The 17,220-nt window shown below is 33.2% G+C and overlaps 3 protein-coding genes and 1 non-coding gene across 13 annotated transcripts in view; 2 read left to right on the top strand and 2 right to left on the bottom strand.

Moving 5' to 3' along the window:
• The window catches only part of LOC100176418, a 17,187-nt gene extending 12,496 nt beyond the window's left edge, over positions 1 to 4,691 (bottom strand). For 7 of the 9 annotated variants that reach the window (XR_001974811.2, XR_003396007.1, XM_018812579.2 and 4 more), the window contains exons 1-9: positions 4,517 to 4,691; positions 3,965 to 4,105; positions 3,624 to 3,666; positions 3,249 to 3,414; positions 2,626 to 2,747; positions 1,981 to 2,011; positions 1,411 to 1,470; positions 830 to 932; positions 223 to 522 (exon numbers count right to left, since the gene is read on the bottom strand). Coding sequence is in view for 7 of the 9 variants with exons in the window: in XM_018812579.2 (XP_018668124.1) it covers positions 223 to 522; positions 830 to 932; positions 1,411 to 1,470; positions 1,981 to 2,011; positions 2,626 to 2,747; positions 3,249 to 3,414; positions 3,624 to 3,666; positions 3,965 to 4,105; positions 4,517 to 4,607 (1,057 nt within the window). In the remaining 2 variants the exon portion in view is untranslated. Of the gene's footprint in view, positions 1 to 222; positions 523 to 829; positions 933 to 1,410; positions 1,471 to 1,980; positions 2,012 to 2,625; positions 2,748 to 3,248; positions 3,415 to 3,623; positions 3,667 to 3,964; positions 4,106 to 4,516 lie in introns of those variants that run through there. The other 2 variants (XM_018812580.2, XM_026834983.1) reach the window with 2 other exon arrangements.
• A 1,100-nt stretch (positions 4,692 to 5,791) lies between these two features.
• On the top strand, positions 5,792 to 10,025 carry LOC100178729 (the record flags this gene model as incomplete). Its single annotated transcript, XR_003396014.1, is given in 4 exon segments — positions 5,792 to 6,124; positions 6,894 to 6,998; positions 8,141 to 8,244; positions 8,482 to 10,025. It is a non-coding gene; the product is annotated as an uncharacterized LOC100178729 (transcript).
• On the bottom strand, positions 9,913 to 11,952 carry LOC100180305 (U6 snRNA-associated Sm-like protein LSm7). Its single transcript, XM_002127792.5, has 4 exons — positions 11,371 to 11,952; positions 11,025 to 11,109; positions 10,896 to 10,967; positions 9,913 to 10,456 (listed from the first exon to the last, which is right to left on the bottom strand). Exons 1-4 carry the CDS (start codon positions 11,374 to 11,376, stop codon positions 10,320 to 10,322), a joined length of 300 nt encoding a protein of 99 aa, XP_002127828.1. The 5' UTR covers positions 11,377 to 11,952; the 3' UTR covers positions 9,913 to 10,319.
• A 511-nt stretch (positions 11,953 to 12,463) lies between these two features.
• Positions 12,464 to 17,219, top strand: LOC100182651 (E3 ubiquitin-protein ligase RNF4). Of its 2 annotated transcripts, XM_002127649.4 has the most exons (5): positions 12,464 to 12,659; positions 13,432 to 13,568; positions 15,742 to 15,839; positions 16,267 to 16,494; positions 16,640 to 17,219. In XM_002127649.4, the coding sequence occupies exons 1-5, from the start codon at positions 12,607 to 12,609 to the stop codon at positions 16,796 to 16,798; spliced, it is 675 nt and encodes a 224-aa protein (XP_002127685.1). In that variant the 5' UTR covers positions 12,464 to 12,606; the 3' UTR covers positions 16,799 to 17,219. The 2 variants fall into 2 exon arrangements, with proteins under 2 accessions (XP_002127685.1, XP_002127744.1); XM_002127708.5 differs by lacking the exons at positions 12,464 to 12,659; positions 13,432 to 13,568 and adding an exon at positions 15,049 to 15,357.
• Position 17,220: the final 1 nt, after the last annotated feature.

Genomic DNA, 17,220 nt, shown 5'->3' with positions numbered 1-17,220 from the left:
TTTGTAGGCAAAGCATGTAATATTACATATAGACCATAATAGTGCTTTATGTGCCTATTAATGAAAATTTTCCTGTATTTTTTATATACTTTTCAGACAGAACACAGACTTATAGACTTTTTATGTATAATAAACGTTTCTATATACTCTCTAGGCAGAACATATCACAGTACCATAGTAGATATGCATTTTCCATATATAAGGACTGAAAAATTCACTCACCCATTACTAGATCGTATAAGGATCTTGACCTCTTCTCTTTTGATCCGCTGGAGGAAGACTGAGGAGTAAGGACTGGATGATCTCTCCCATCCTCCACAGACACATCATGATCAGATGTAAAGACACTTCCGGAAACCACGCTCTTCTGGTCAAGACTCATTTGCTTCTGGTGTGAATATTGAGGCTTGTGGGGAAAAGGAGGTTCTGATTTAAGACGTAACCCGTCACAGCTGTCAGTAGCGTATACGTCGCTTTCGCCAAGGATGTCTGTCATAGAACGCGACCTACGTAGCATGGGATCTAAAACAGAGGGTTTTTTTTATCAACAACAAAAAAATAGATAGGGAAATCCTACTTAATTTAATACAGATTTGGTTTCTTGTTTAATTAAATGATGTGTGTGGGACAAATTATGGCATGTATAATCAATGGTCTAAAAACAAAATGTACCCGCCAACTGCAGACTTGTCGTACAATGGATTAAATAAAGTTTAAACAGTATGTAACTTTTATGAAAGCGTAGGTCCAAAGAAATAAAAAACAAATGATGTTTATTTTTTTGAGGTAAAAGTTAGGAGAATGAATTTTGAGTTTGGAAATTATTTACCTTTTCTTCTGTCCTCAAGTTGTTGCTTAGCAACAGTGGTTGCTTCCTCCACATCTTGCATGAAAAGGGTGAGAGTTGCGAGCGCATCTTTCTGCTTGATCGCCTGAATTTGGGTTTACTTGTTTATTAAATAAAATCAAGTAAATAGTTATTTTATACAAAAAGTGTTTTAAAAATTACCCTATGTCAATAAAGTTTCAATTTTATATAAAAGCTATGGAGTAGACAGTGAACCAATAAGCTAGAAGGAAAATAAAATTTCAATCTTGGCTTTATGCGCCTAAATTTGGGTTTATTTGTTTAATAAATTAACTTAGGAAAATAAAATTATTGGACAAAGGGCCCTTTAAAAATAAAGTTCAAACTCACTGTGACATCAAAAATTAAATAAGAAGCTATAGACAGTGACACAATAAGCTGAGATAGCTTTTAGTAAATTTTGGGATTTTATTCACAAATTTCATATTATACAATGTCATCATTAATGCGTTGGTTATCGTCTTATTAAAAATCTTTGGTAATTAAAATGACAGGTAAATAGAAAGGTAAGTCTGTTGACTTCAAACTTCAGCAAATCCTACCTTTGTGACATCATATTCAAGTTTTGTGACATCATTGCTGGAATCAAGCATTTCAAAGTCCTAAGTAATATAGAATTTTGTCAGCTTTAAGCCCAACATTTTTAAATTTTAACCCAAAAGTATGATCTTTACATTTCAGACCAGATCAAAATATAAAGGATATAGCCTATATATATATATTATAAACTAAAAAACTTACGTGAAATTTCATAAAATTTCAGGGCCTGTTTTTTAAGTGCAAGCTAAAACAGGCTGAACACAAAATTTCATGTTTATTTAGGTGACCTACTGACATTTCATGCTAAAACCTGAAGATCTATGTAGCCTGGGGGCATTTATAATGCAACAGGCAGAAAATAAGCCTTAAATTTTGCTTGCTTTCATACACAACAGTCAAAAGTGCTGAAAGGGTTTATCCACTATTTAAAGCTTATGATAAACAATATAATTGCAGTGCAGAATGACCACGCAAGTTTGAAAGTGAGCACTCCCACAGTGAACTACTAATTGTGGATAATCTTAAAAGAAGCTTACAGCATTGCTAGAAGTTATAAACAATAGTAAACTAACCTGGTGCGGTCTATTGTTTTCCTGACTGCTCCTAAAATAAAAATTAGAAATTTTGCTAAAAAAATACAACTTTCTTAATAAAAATTAATATATTATGTTTATGTATGTATATTATACCTTGGAAACTATAATAAAACTATCTGTACCAACAAGCACTTGGTAGATTGGCAATACAGGACGCAGCATAAGCGTTATTATACTCTGGGAAAAATGACTCACAAAAAACAATGGAATAACAACCAGCTCACAATACATCACTTTCTATCAAAGAAACTTGATCAAACAGCTATAAAAAATAAAAATTTGGTAGGCAGAGTAAAGTTTTTGAAATTTCATTTGAATTGTAACCGGATCTTTGTTAATAAATGTCAGCTTGTGTTTCTTGATAACTTGGAATGAGTATGGTCCGCAGTCAAATTTATTTTCACTTTTAGTTTATTATGCATATGATAATATGTATTTACAGACTATTTACTTACATATGTTTCAATGCAAAATGGCACAGAAAGTACACATACAGATATACTATGCGATACATTTTAAAGTAAAAAAAAAGAGTGCATATATATATATATAATATGTAATATAGTGGTACTACAAAACAGTAGCCAATTAAACGAAAACATTTGAAAGAAACACACTTACATTGCATTTTCTGATCCAGTCATAATACTTCCCTCAATAAAACCTCTTCTGTTGTTTCGAAACGAACTTTTTTTCTTCGGTCGCCTTCTTACAGGAGCTGATGTTACTGGGACCTGTTCCTGCTGGATTGATATTTAAATATTGGTTTAATCTATGTCTAATGTAAGTTTTCCTTAAAATAAACTAATAAATAAATAAATATTAAAACACACGGTATAAAGTCATTGGAACTTTGATAGGAAAACAAGTTTGTATTAAAACATATTAGGCCCACTGCTTTTTTTAACATTTTATTATAATATTTTTTTATATAAGACAGTTCGTATGGCCTGGCATATCAGAGAACATGAAATTTAAGTGTGAGTTCAGAGTTGGCCCAGTGAGTTGGCTCATATTGAAACAGGGTGACTGAAAACACATTGCTAAAATATTAAAAATTCCTATCTGCTATAAAAGTGAAATGCTGTTAAACTTTTTAATTTAATCATGTCAACAGAAAGGGGCAAAATCCAATACAAAACCTACACATGATTACTCACAGTATATGATTCAATAGCCGGTAGTGCAGCTCTACCAATTAAATCAAAACAAAACAGGGTTTAAATTTATTAATAATTACTTACATTTTGGTGAAGTGAGGTTCCATTAGGAACAGAAACCTTTGTTTCTGTTGGGATAGCATCTTTGGAAAATACCACTTTAGTGTTCCTTACAAGATCTCTTTCATTAAGAGATATTGAACGTTTAGGAACTTTGTTTTGGCTTGCGTCAGATGCAGATGATGTCACCCTGATATCAAGTGTATAGTGTCTCATTATCACAAAATTTTGTAAAAACAGGAAAAAAACATGGATTAGTGGGGTAAATATTTATCATGTTGCTGTATTATATAAAAGTATATAGGCTATCTGGTGTAGCCTAGAATTCTTAAAATGTAAATAATATTTAAGTTCCTAATATGCTATTACATATTATATATATACAGTTTGTTTAAATACCTGGTTTCATCTTCAGAATGATTGAGAGCAAGATCGTCCAAAGCTAAACATAAAATATCAGGAATTAAAATAAACGCTGTAGTGTAACTACAGCTGATTAAAAATTTCTTTATTAGCTTTACAATACATTATATAAAGAACATGGTGTCTGGTGTTAAAAGGCATGGGGCTTCTGTCACAATGTCATTAAAATAACAATCATTTTCCCAAAGTTGTATTACCCTTACAAAACAATAAACAGACACATTGCCATTGGTATTAAAATGCGAGTAATACATCACTAATATTCACTTTATATTTACTACTAAAACAACACTGATATTTACTTAATGCTAACCAACCTAAATTTGATTTCTTTTTACGACGTTTTGACTTCTTTCGTTTTCGAACTTTGACGCATCCTGCACGGTCAACAGAAACAACAATTTTTGGTGAAGTTGGGGTCGGGGGTTCAACGGCAATGTTGTTGCTCTCCGATAAATCTGATGGACAAGAACAAAAGAATTATGAAATTTTATTGTATTCCTTTTCAGCCCACACCTTTTTCAATATGAACACTAGAATGTTTAAGGCAGAAAAATAATGTTTTCTGTAACTTGTAATTAATGGTTAAAAAAATGTGTGGCTCATATAATCACATTTACATATTGTGACAGCCAACAGTATTTTTTCAGAGCATGACAGTGCTTACCTACAGTTACATGGACAGTACGCAGAAATTACCTTGAGGACATAACAGTTATAATTAAGTTTATCTAAAAATGTTGAATATCAAGACACCACACAACAGTGTAAAAGCTTTGGGTAAAAAATAAAATAGGCGTAAAATTATACCGTTAATTCTAAATCCGATTACAAATAATGGCATATAACTTATTTATCTACAGACTCACCTGATTTCTTAGGTTCATTTTCATTAACAGTTGTTACATAGTAATCAACGCTTGTTTCACTGTCCAAGCAAATTGCATCTTTATTCGCCATTTCGGTGGTAAAACCTATGAGTGAATGGCTTAAACTACTACTTAACTACACACCGTCGCTACAATCCTACTAAACTACATTTCTAAGAGAAAGTAGCAACGTTAAAGTTAGGTCTGTTACGTAACATCAACAAATACATGTTCAAACACAGTCAGTCAAGCATATAATGTACTAATTCAACTGAAAGGTATAACACGATTTGTCGCGAGAGACAGGAAATCCGCGACGTTGAGCATAAACAACTGAACTCAGACGGACAGTGGTAAATTAAATACCGCGTAGACTGTGTACACAATAACAGAATAACTTTACCACTGTTCGCCGTAGAACCGACTGTGGAAATGGAATTCTCAAAATAAGGAGAGAACGGAAAGGTGAGAAAAAGGCGGTAAAAATATGACGTCATAAGAATAAACAAAAAAGGGCGCCGGCCGGGAAAAATCGGATGCGAGGAAGACCCGCAATAGGTTTCGATAATTTTGGACAATTTTTAGGATTTTTTTCATACGCCGGGAACTCGTTCCTTTATTTTAAAGTAATATATAGTCGCAATTAATGGTATAAGTAAATTAATATTCTAACCACTGAACACACCTCATTTTTCAACGAAAAGAGGGGGACAAGATAGTAAAAATACCGCAGTTCCGACGATTGACAAAGGCGACACCGGACAATAAAGATGTTTGTTTAGTTAGAAAAGTAAACAAATTTATAATTGTAGAAGTAATTTAAAGGGAATACAAAGTGCAAATTGATGTTCGTTTGACGCATTTTTAACTTAGTCCAAATAACTTTGCTTGTACAGAATTAAAAATAAGTGACGTTGCGATATTACTGTTGCGGTTATAGAATAAACAAAGCCAAGTTAACATTTTGTTTAACCAAGGTTAAGGTTTTTTAAATGGTTTTATTTGTTTTAAGCTTTATTCGTCCCAGTTTAACTTGGTATACAGTAGTTCAGTAATTAAATAAGGTGCCTTTGGTGCAGGAATTCAACTTTGTATACCTAAATGTTAACATTTTTAACTTATCGTGTTTTATTATCTCACAAAAATGCGTTGGTATTAATTCTATACTCTTACAGTGTTGGATTTATATACGTTTGTTCAAAAAGTTTGTAACAATTAAGTTGTTGTTTCCATACATTTCTGTTTCTCTGGATTTTTGACTACTTTGACTTTGAGGTCTAATTTCTATATGCATCCTGTTCAGTGGAAATAAAACTACAAAAAGACCATAAAACAAAGTACAAGGTATTTGCAAAGGTATGTTTCTTTGTATATAAATACATTTAATAATGGTTCCTCCTATGAATTTGGTTCTTAATACAAGTCCTGTTGTGTTACATTTTATTAATCAATATTGATCCTTTATTCTTTGTTTTATTGGTGCAATTTTGTTTCTGCTTTTTGATTTAAATTTACTGCTTTTGATTTTATGTAGGATTCCAGCCAGAAAAAATGGCTGAGATGTGGCTTTGCTTTTCGTGCTGTATGACAAGCAGTGGAACGTCAAATGTAAGTGTGCGTTATAGCTTTTACAGCTAGCAGTGTACTGCTATTGCTATAGTGTTCTACTATAAAACGTTAGTCTGCAGATACAGGCTACAACGCCAAGGTTTAATGGTAATGTAAAGTACTTTGTAGTGATCGTCGGGTACCTAATAAAACTACAGGTTGTTATGGTCAAAAAACCATTACACGGTTGCAGATATTTTGTTTTTTTGATAACTCTCAAAAACCTCAAAACCCATTCGTGGTATAGGACCAAAAGTTGGTTTGTTAAACTCGTATGGTCATTTGACATTTATTGGACGAGGCCACGAAGCTTTCTGGTCAAAATAACCAAAATATCTGCAGCCGTTTGCAACCTGTAGTTTTATTAGAGACCCGATAAGGTCATGTGAAAGCAGTTGGTTTTAAACTTACATTGTAACCAAAGAAATACAGGTTTATTCATTTATTACTCAATAGCGATATCATTGGTAATTTTTGTCATTTTGGACAAAACACTTAACGGAAATTACTCCAACCCATTGGTTACTAATGTGTTGTAGCACCTCGGGTGCCGACAGGGTCAATAGGCCAACTATGGCACAAATCTCAGGTCTCATGGCATACACTGTAGGACCTCAACCAGTGTATGTCTAATAAGCGGCCTTAGAACGCCCATGAATACCTGACAATATAAAATACACCTCCTTTAGTTGATTCACCATTAGTCTAAAAAAAAACTTATCTAGTAAGAACATAGTTAAAATGAATAAAATCACTTTTTATCATGCAGAAGCGAAAACCAAGAAGAAGAAAGTTAGATCCAAGTATGATTGGAGCTCCAGCAAACTTCCAACATCTAAATCATATTGGATCTGGTGAATCAGGAGGGGCAGAGGTATGGTGGTGTGATTTTAAGGTTTAACTTAGTGGTTGAGTAATGAGTTAAACCCAAGTGGGTGCCAGTGCCACTTGTGAAAAATGAAAAATAAGTTTAGTTTTAGTTTTTTGTCAAAGGGCTTATTACTTAAGATACTCCGTTCGTTGTCGAGCAAGAGTGGTAAAATAAAAGCTGGGAAACACTAGTTTAACTTATACGTTCGTTGTCGAGCACAAAGTGGTAAAATAAAAGCTTATACTACTTATACAGAATATGCATAAACCTTTCATGGGAAACATAGTTTTAAAGTTTGAAAACATTTTTTGCTTGCTAAGTACACGTACACTTATCAGATTTAATAATGAAGAGGTGACTGTAAAATATGCATATACACTGTGTTTTATCAGCTATATATAGTTTTTTCTGTGTAGTCTAGTTTTTTGAACAGTTAAGTGTACTAAAAGTATGGTTTGATATTTTAACACTAAACACCCAAGAGGCTGCTAAATACAGCATAATTTTTATTGTGTAGGTTGCTTCTCATTGAATAATAGTTTCAACATATGTTTACTTACATTTTAATATGAGGATTAACATCTTAAATATTAATATATTGTAGTTGTGCATTATTTTATAAATTTTGTTTAATATGTGCAAGTGAGTTGCTTGTTTGTATATACAACGTTTTAAGAAGCCCTATCAAAACATGCTTACATATGGTCTAATTATACATGCTTTTACACTGGAACTTAAAACCAAGCAAGCAGTGGCTGTGCTGTATTAATACTACCAAGTCAGCTTTTAAATTGCGAAAGTGATTATGTGTCATAACATGCATACGTCTCAAATCGTAGCCATGCTATGTCTCAATCTTACACTCATTAATATGAATAACACTGTACCATATACAGTAGTTAGAATGGGAATAGTAATATCATTTACACTCTATTTTAAAGTCAATGTTTGAGTTTATTTTAGAACTCCTATTATCTCATTATCAATAACAGCATGAATACTTGTGCTTCCAACATTATAAATACCCAAAGTAGTTATTTAGGATCACTTTTTTATTAAATGCTTTTACAAATACAAGTAATCTTTGTTCTATTTATACATAACATATTTGACTTTTTTTTCACTAAAATTGCCTTTAATTCTAGATGCAAGACAACATGCAAAGCAAAGGAGGATATGAGTTTCGAACAGAAGTAACCGTCGAAAGAAAGTTAGCAGAAGTTAAAAGAGATGCATCCTAGTGATTGAGGTAAGAAATTATGTCACAGTTTCAGCATGAATATCTCATTCTAACAGAATTTTTTCACCACCCATTTTTTATGTTTACACAATTACCACGTGTCAAATTCCTATGAATCGTTTGATAAAATACACAAGTATTACTGGCTATACACAGTATTTTAAAATACTAAGAATATTTTGTATAATATATGTATATATAAACAGAACCGTATTAGATTCAACTGCATACATATTTTTTTAACAGGTGTCTTTCTTTACCTATGCTTCCATAATCAGATTTGTATGCCATGTAACTCTGGTCGAAAAACTGTCATTGAACAGTGCAATATCCACCTATCTTGATTGAGCTGTACACCTTGTATGTGCTTTAACTATATTTTACGACCTGCGTTAATTGTTATGATTACTATTTTATTGTTTCTTACCGCCTTTGTGTCCTTATTAAGTCCTCCCCATGTAAAAGAAGCATTGCTTTTGTTCCCTCGGTTTTTCAAGTGTTAATAAGATTATTTTAAACAGGTGCAGTCTTTGTCTGATAATTCGCTCTTAAAAATGCACATTTTTGATTGTCAAGTTGAAATTACGAGATTTTGTTTTGTGGTAGTGTGTACTGAATGCGCACAAAACAACTTGTAAGCTTTAGATCAAAGAATTTGTACTTGTATTTGCTCTACTTAGTTTCTCGTTAAAAAAATTTCACTTTTCACCATGTCCAAGATTTTAAAAAACTGCAGTTAAAGCTAGGGAATTCATATGATTTGCACGTTCTCCCGTTTTCAGTGACAATTACATCATTGCATATTTACACAACCAAAGCAGTTTTTCTTTAAAAAAATATATTTTATTCCAGCCAATTTCACACAATTTTTAGGCTCGATCACATTTCTTTATTTTGTTTCCCACAGTCAACCTCAAAAATGAACAATGATTTGTGTCTGTTACTTTTTTTCATGAATTTTACCCCAGGCCGTGTCTAAACGCACATAGATTTTTATTTGTGTTGTACTATACAGCAATACAAATGACTTAACCTGTATAATTTAATTACCAAGCTTGAATTTTATAATCCTACCTATTAGAGTACAACTTTCAATTTTCATTCTCTAAATATTATCAAACGTCATTTTTTACAGAGAATATGTATTTTTATTGTATATATTTACTGTTTCTTCCAATCAAAACACTGGAATATGTGCTTTCAAACAAATTGTGCCTTATTCAAGTAACTTGATAGTGTTCCCGTGCTTTTAATTGGAAAATGGACAATTGTATTATGCGTTTGACAATGCACCAATGTGATCGGTTTTCAGTATTGTTTCGTCACCATATCGCAATCGATTCAGTCATTACGTTTCATTGTGAACTGACTGCACCCGCATTCAACACTTTCAAACTTAAATATCATACATTTGCATACCCACAGAATAGTATTAAAGAATCTAAGAATGTTACTGAAAAAGCAGAACAAATTGTTATTGGCACTGTAACTTATTATATAAAATGTTATTGTTTGAGAACATCAAATAACTAGACTAATGTTATCCAATACTTTACATTACTTTTGTATTCTTCCCTAACACGTACTAAATGTTAACCCTTACAAGCCATTCCAATAATTTTAAACAAATTTTTTAAACCCCTAATATTTCCACATTAGATGTAAACTTGTTGGAGGTTTTTCAAAGGTGTGTTAACACCATGTAGTGTATTTCACCGGCTTTTTAATGTAAATGCTTGAGACTCTAGTTACTCAGACTTTTTTTGCAATAAACTTTTGTTGCACTGCGATCGTTGTCTTTCTAAATAAGTTCAGTATGTAAAACATATTGAATATCACAGAACATTCAACTCTAGTTTGCTACAATGGCGGTCATAATATTAAAGAATTGAGTTTCTTTTTTCAGCAAGATTAAAGACTTAGATGTTTTTGTTTTTTTTTTCAGGAAAACAGCTATAAACATAATGTAATAAAAGAAGAATGGCAGAGTAAATCAGTTAGTGGATGATAATGAATGGTAGCTCCCTGTTTTCAATCCAACCAACTTATAATTGAATTAAGATTTTACAAATTTAATTGCTTCTTCATGTGTGCTGAACAAACGGATTTGGTATCTCTTCCATGCCATCTTGTGGGCAAATTAAAACCACAGAAGTGCCTCTACACACAGTAAGCCCCAATGCCCTCGTATCATCACTCAGCTTGTAAGGGTCATCTGGATCTGTGAATTAAATTGAAGATGAAATTAGCCTTTAACAAAGCAGGTGATCTTACAGTTATATTCATTAATATAATGATGCTACTTTTTATAACTTTTTAGGTGATCTTACAGTTATATTCATTAATATAATGATGCTACTAATGTTTTAGTAGGGTATAAAAATATTTAAAAAGTATATATTATACATACATAGCCCATGAAAGGTATGTCATAAGTAGAAGTAGTGGACAAATTCCAAATAATTACAGGGAGAAACTAATATCACTACTGCATATTCAATATTTTGTTTCTTTGGAAATTATTTATTTTTTTAAAAGCATATTTTTAATTGGGGAATGCGGAATGCATTCATCCCTGCTTGCTATTTAGGATATCCATTATCCACTACTGCCTACAGGACATCATGCAAAAAACTTAACCATTACAAAAATCGGTTAACCTCTTAAAGTCTCTGTTGTACTGTCAAGCACCAAATTAAGCAGCGGATCGAAACCTTTCAGCACACCACTTGCTGAAACATAAATACAAAAGTTTAAAAAAAATTGTTTAAGATTCTATTAGGTTATACCCTCTCTCCCTCCATGGAACTTTACTCTGATTGGTCGATCAAGATACTTTGAAAGATCCAAAATACTTTCCTTCTTCCTTTTGTCCTAAAAAAAGTTTTTTTTGAATTTATTAAAAATATATATATATATATATATAATATATATAAATTTATATATATATATATAGATATATATACTTACATTTTAAAAAAAATATATATTCAACTAAAAAATAATTTTGTTTTTAATTCATATATATATGTATATACATAAATTATTAAAAAGAAATTGAATTTTTCTACTACTATAAAAAAAACAAATTTTAGGACTATGTTTAGTTAATTACGACAATGCAAATTCTTTTACCCCCATGTTTTCTTGGATGTTCAAGAATGGAAAAATCAAGATTTGTTCAAGTTTAAATTGAGCAGAGCTAATGATATCTAACCCTGTTAAAATTGAATATGCATAAGATTTCCATACTTTTTTAAAATTTTCCAGTTATCCAAACGATAAAGTTCAATGCAGTGATACAAATTGAAGGGTGTACAAGTTTGGCTATACTTTCGTAGACATAAAGCATAGCACCAATGTTTAATGATTGATTTTTACTTAACACAATGTTAACAAAAGCAATTGACCATTTGGAAACGCATATTAATAAAGAATTCAAATATTTGTATAAAGTTTTGTTGTTTCTTCATCCCCAGAAGAGAGCGAGTAAATTTGGCTCAGGCATCCTGGATCAGCTCCTCTCTTTATTCCAAGAGTGATGATGAGAGGGATCCATCCCCATCTGAAGACATGTCGGACACCTCCCCATACTTTTGAAATGTTTCGCTTGACAACAGCATCCATATTTTTACACAGTAAATAGATAAGAGTTATATAAATAATGCAGTGTGCTTGTGTTAAATCTCTGTCACTTAAAATAGGGGTTAGGATTTTTTCAGCAAAGAAACTAGGCACAAAAATATTTAAATGTCCATTTATTAAGTTATGTCAGGCAGGTTTTATATGCTACCACAAACATTTTTGGCCACGCTTTAAAGCATAGCTGAAACCTCCGCATCTAACATGACTTAACAAAATATGGTACAAATTAAATAACTGGGAAACCGATGTTAACTTTCGACTTGATACATGCACCATGTAAAACACGTTGTGGCGGGATGTCCCACATTTGCCTTTTTCTCCACATGTGAAAAGACGCATCCTAGCCTCACAAACCTTTATGTGCGTTAAAATAAAACTTAAACAATATTTTTACTCACGCATTACCCATTTTATTATATGTATGCTATTTATTTTAACGTATTTTATGTTCTTTTGGGTTAAAATACGATTTAAAAAATGCCTTGGTTTTTGCTGACTCATTCTTTCCATTTACACTATCAATAGTCAGCAGTTTCTGTCCGCTGAGCTCAGTTCCTTATTATGATATTTAGAGCGAACTTGAAACTTTATAGTGTGTTAGTTATGCGTGTGCCAATTACCAGGTTTTACTGCAAATGAGACTCAGACACTCAGTTTTGTTTCTTTTACCGCAGAGCATTGTAAAAAAACTATTATCATTTATATTTTACATTGAAAACGCTTCAAATGAGCCAAAACGACTTTGATTCAAGTGTGATAGAAATTCCTTCAATAACTAGGTATACACATGTTGTTATACTGTAATAATATGAAATTGTGTTTTCTTCTATGCTTTTATGCCATTAAGTTTTTTTTTCGTACTAGTTAACTGGTATATAATATACATAGGGATAGGGCAATATATCTTAAGTTCCTTGTAATTGCTATGTTTTAACAACTCTTTTATGCATTTGTCATGAGAATCAAATATAACAAATCAAGTAGCATTCTATTGCATACTTCGTATTTAAATATTAGGTAATAGTTTCCACATCATAGATAAGGATGTATTGTTGAACACCCGATTTTGTTTTGTATCAAAATTAGTATGTTTAGTCACTGTATCTTGATTACATTTGTATTTTCACTATTTTGTCAATGTTTAACAATTGTACACACGCACACGATAAGTAACTGTCTTGTACGCCCGAGATCTTGCTTTGACCTTTCAGTTGTATTGTAAAGTGCTAACCCTGAGGTAAAGGTATTAAGATTCGTCTCTGCTATCATTGTTAGCGTATGTGTCCTTGGCAAAATAGTTCGCTACAATTGCTAAACTTAGTGGTTACTTAGGTGTTAACTAAATTGTTAGTCGTACAAAACAAAAAAATAAAAATTATATATATATACTAAAAAATATTTACCCCTATAGTTATGTGTATGGTAACTCATTATCCAGGGACAGGTAGTGTAACAGAAGACTGGCGTTATAGTGACTGCTGTTTTCCCGCTATGTGACGTTAAAAAAACATTTATTCCCAACATACATGTTATAACGCTTTTAAATGGCAGGAGAAGATCGCGCATAGAATCGAACACTTCAAGTGGAAGTGGTGATGTCATAATTATTGAGTCTCCGACTGAAGGAACAAATGCGAGAGCCACAAGGAGGCGACGAAGATCTGCAACATCCGGTCAAAATGAGATTGGTAAGAAATAAAGGAGTTCAGTGTTATGATAATTTTATATGAGTGAACCCCTTCTGTGGGGATATTGTATTTAGGCCATATTGCCGCTTACCCCAACAACCAGACTGCTTATGTATTATGTTTCCATGTTCGACCAGTGTGTCTCAAATGTAAAGTGCTGCTGGTGTGTTGTGGTGGTGTAGTCTGTTTTAACTAAAGCAATTGGGTGTTGGGTTTATACGTTCATTAACTTCATTATTTAACAAAAAGGGCAGAAAATGTCAATTTGCATTCTGTGTATGTAATGTAGGGCGTGGCTATTACCAAGATAGAAAGAAAATGCCATCAAAAATATGTTGACGTTACTGTGTTCTCTGCAAACCAAAAAAACTTAAAAAAATGGTAGTTGTTTTGTTTAATGTTTATACAGTAAACATATTAGCGAATTGTATGTAAAATGTTATTGTTGTGTTTCTTAAACTCCCATGTTAGAAAGTGATTCAGTTTATGTACATGATTTTGTTTTGAGTGGTGACTTTTAAGTTTCTTAGTGTTGCTCCACTTTGTACCCAACAAAACAACAAAACTAACAGAATATAGAAAGTTAGTTTATTATGTCATTTCTGTACTGTAATAACAGGTCCATAGCCTTGTTATATTTATAACATATATGTTTGATATTTTGAGGTGTTTTTGCCTACTCAAAAAAGTTTTTTTATATCAGTTTCACAATTTATTAGCTACCAATGTTTCAGGAAAGGGCAATACCATTATCACTATTTTATGATAACTCATGTTGGATTATATGGTTAAAATCATAAAATGAACATTTTATTTCACCCTACATTTGAATGTTATACATCAGCCAGCAGCCTACTAAGTCTCTAAAACAATCGTCCATTAAAACATGTACCAAGTTAGATTTCAACATTTGTTAGTTTTGCCATGTTGTATATTTGTAGATGATCTGGTTGTATTTAAATTTATTATTGCCTTTTACACATTAGGATCTTATATATGTTACTATTGGTTCATTACACATCGTCATATAAAGTGTACTTAAAATAAGGTGTTTCTTGTGGTGCACAGTTTTGTAGTTTAACCCATGAATAATTAGTAACTACTGTGTAAAGCTGACTAATTAAACAGAACAGTCTAGACAAAAACACTACTATCTACTGGTTATTGACTACACAGTACTTTTAATGTAACTACCGATTCTATAATTTGTACATACGGAATGTGCGCACAATTGAAACGAAGCGGTACACCATAATACACAGTGCAAAAGTTTAAACTTTACGTTTACACACATATAGGTAAACCCTTGCGACTTTTGCCTTTTTCTAATTTCTCTCGCACCCCTCTCTCGCCTTTTGTCGTTGAGGTCGGTTTGCCGTCGCCCAATCGCGTTTCGCCGTTCTACTTCCGAGTCAGCTGGTCGTACAAAGCACGTAAAATCAGCTGGTTCTGCTTAAATAACACAAGCTTGTCAATACATGTCCCAACGGTTCCAGAAACCCGTTGGTCTCCATGTAGCTTTCCCTGTAGTCGTGTCACTTCGACATCAGGCACAGCAACAGAGCTATCTCCGCTGAACTACCCCGTAATATTGGTTTCTGACGTACGTTAGTGAGTGCTCAATGACAATACTATATCGCAGCAACAGAAAACAGTAGTCTAGATATGGTATCCCGTTACCGTCATATGTTAGGCCTTAAAACAGCCAGGGAAGTTATGGAAGAAATCCTTTTAGACGCTGGTTATCAAGAGGATATAAACAACAACCAAGGCGAGAACACCGCAGAGGGTCAGTGGTTATATTGCGATGTTTAACATTTAAACTGCGGTTGTTTAAAAGCATAGTCTGTTACTCTGTAGTAGTTACCCTCATTGCAATACTTTCGTTCAGACGCGACTACAATTCTTATGAAATAAAAAAGGCCCATACAAGATCGTACCGCATTTGGCCTCGTATTTAAACTTTGCCAACTCATTGTATTGCCATGCCCCGTTTTACCGATCATAAGGGGAAGTAAGATTATGTAACGAAAGAAGCCCGCCTTTTATGTGTATTTTTCATTACCGGTTGATCGCAAAACTTACCCGCTTTCTGTCTTCGTTCCATTACATAATATTACTGCCGCATGTAGTTTGTTCATTATCACTATAATATCGAATACTTTTCCTACAGTCGACTTAACGTGTGCAACGGAAACTTCGAGTGTTTCAGTTGATCTTGTCGACCTTACTCTCACACCAAGTGATCGTTCAAGCAACTCAAGAACACAAGTAAGATTTAAAGAGAAAAACAGCTACTTGCAGTGTATTTATAACATGCAGACTGTTACGCAGCCTTTTATTTTTGATCAATCGAGTCGCTATGGTACGCTTAGGTTACAATTTCTAAAATACACCCAACCTAACCTTTAACCCTATATAACCGTACCCTTTAACAATGAGTGACAGGTCGATTTGATTGGTTTCACAATAAAACAGGACTGGCTATGTATCATTCTGTATTTTTATATTGGTCGAAACCGCTACGTAGATACGCATACACTGGAAAATAGCTTAATAATTAACTTATGCCCAATCGTGTAGTTGGCAAGCTAATTCTCTCCTGAACGGCCCTAAACCAGTATAAAATACGCATGACATTTAATACCGATCGTGCATATACAATCTATTCTAAATTTGTCTCCTATTTCCCATTCAGTCCCGGGAAAGGACACCTACTACGCAGCGACGGTCGCGACCGTTATCGAGCATTCGTCGTTCAAATCCGTCACAAGCTACTTCTGCACGACGCACAGATACAGCAAGGTCTTCCATGGCATCTGCATCTCGTGTTATGATTCCCCCAGAAACACCGACAGTAATAGACCCAAGATTCCAAAACCTGCCTGAAATCAACTGCCCCGTTTGCCTCGAAACGTTAAAAACGGTGAGTTTTCTTTTCGACTGCTTAATTTCTAACTATATTTTCTAATTGACCTAAGTGAAAAATATTTTTCTGTGTTAACGTGTATTAAAATGCCTAATTTTGAGTTGCAAAATAACGCATATTTATCCAATTCTTGTTTTCACAGATTCTCAGCCAAGGCAACGAAATTCGTTCCACAGTCTGCGGTCACGTGTTCTGCCACAACTGCATTTCATTGGCCATCCGCAGCAGCAAAAAGTGTCCAACTTGCCGACGAAAACTGACTTTGAAAAATGTGCACCCACTTTACCTAACAATAACGTAACGATTCTGAATGAAAATTGCTGTAGTTTCACAACAAAAAAATTCCTCTTCTCAACTCGTCTTAAACTATTATCAATCTTATCGCACTCTTGTTACATTTTTTTTCTTCTATTGCCTGTGTCCTCTTACTGAACTTTTGCTGTTCGGTGTGCGTGTACGTAGTAGCTGCCCCGGTACAATACCGTGTATATTGTCCAGCATATCTGTTAAAACTAAACATTCTTCGTATGCAGACTTCAAATGTCCTTTCAAACTCATACGACTTATAGATCATTGTAAACGGGACGTCGCTTTTTTGCACTTTGTCGATGTTACAGAGATATGATACAAGGATGCCAGAATAGGATGATGCGTCTTTGTTTGAAAATTGTTCTTTTGTATTGGTCTTGCTTTTTGAAAGTACACCAGCTTTTGAGTTTAAAG

This window comes from Ciona intestinalis, chromosome 7, assembly GCF_000224145.3.
Source record: "Ciona intestinalis chromosome 7, KH, whole genome shotgun sequence".
In the NCBI taxonomy this organism is placed as follows: Eukaryota; Metazoa; Chordata; class Ascidiacea; order Phlebobranchia; family Cionidae; genus Ciona; species Ciona intestinalis.
The sequence above is the reverse complement of the archived record's forward strand: the minus strand, read 5'-3'. Positions and strand labels throughout refer to the sequence as shown.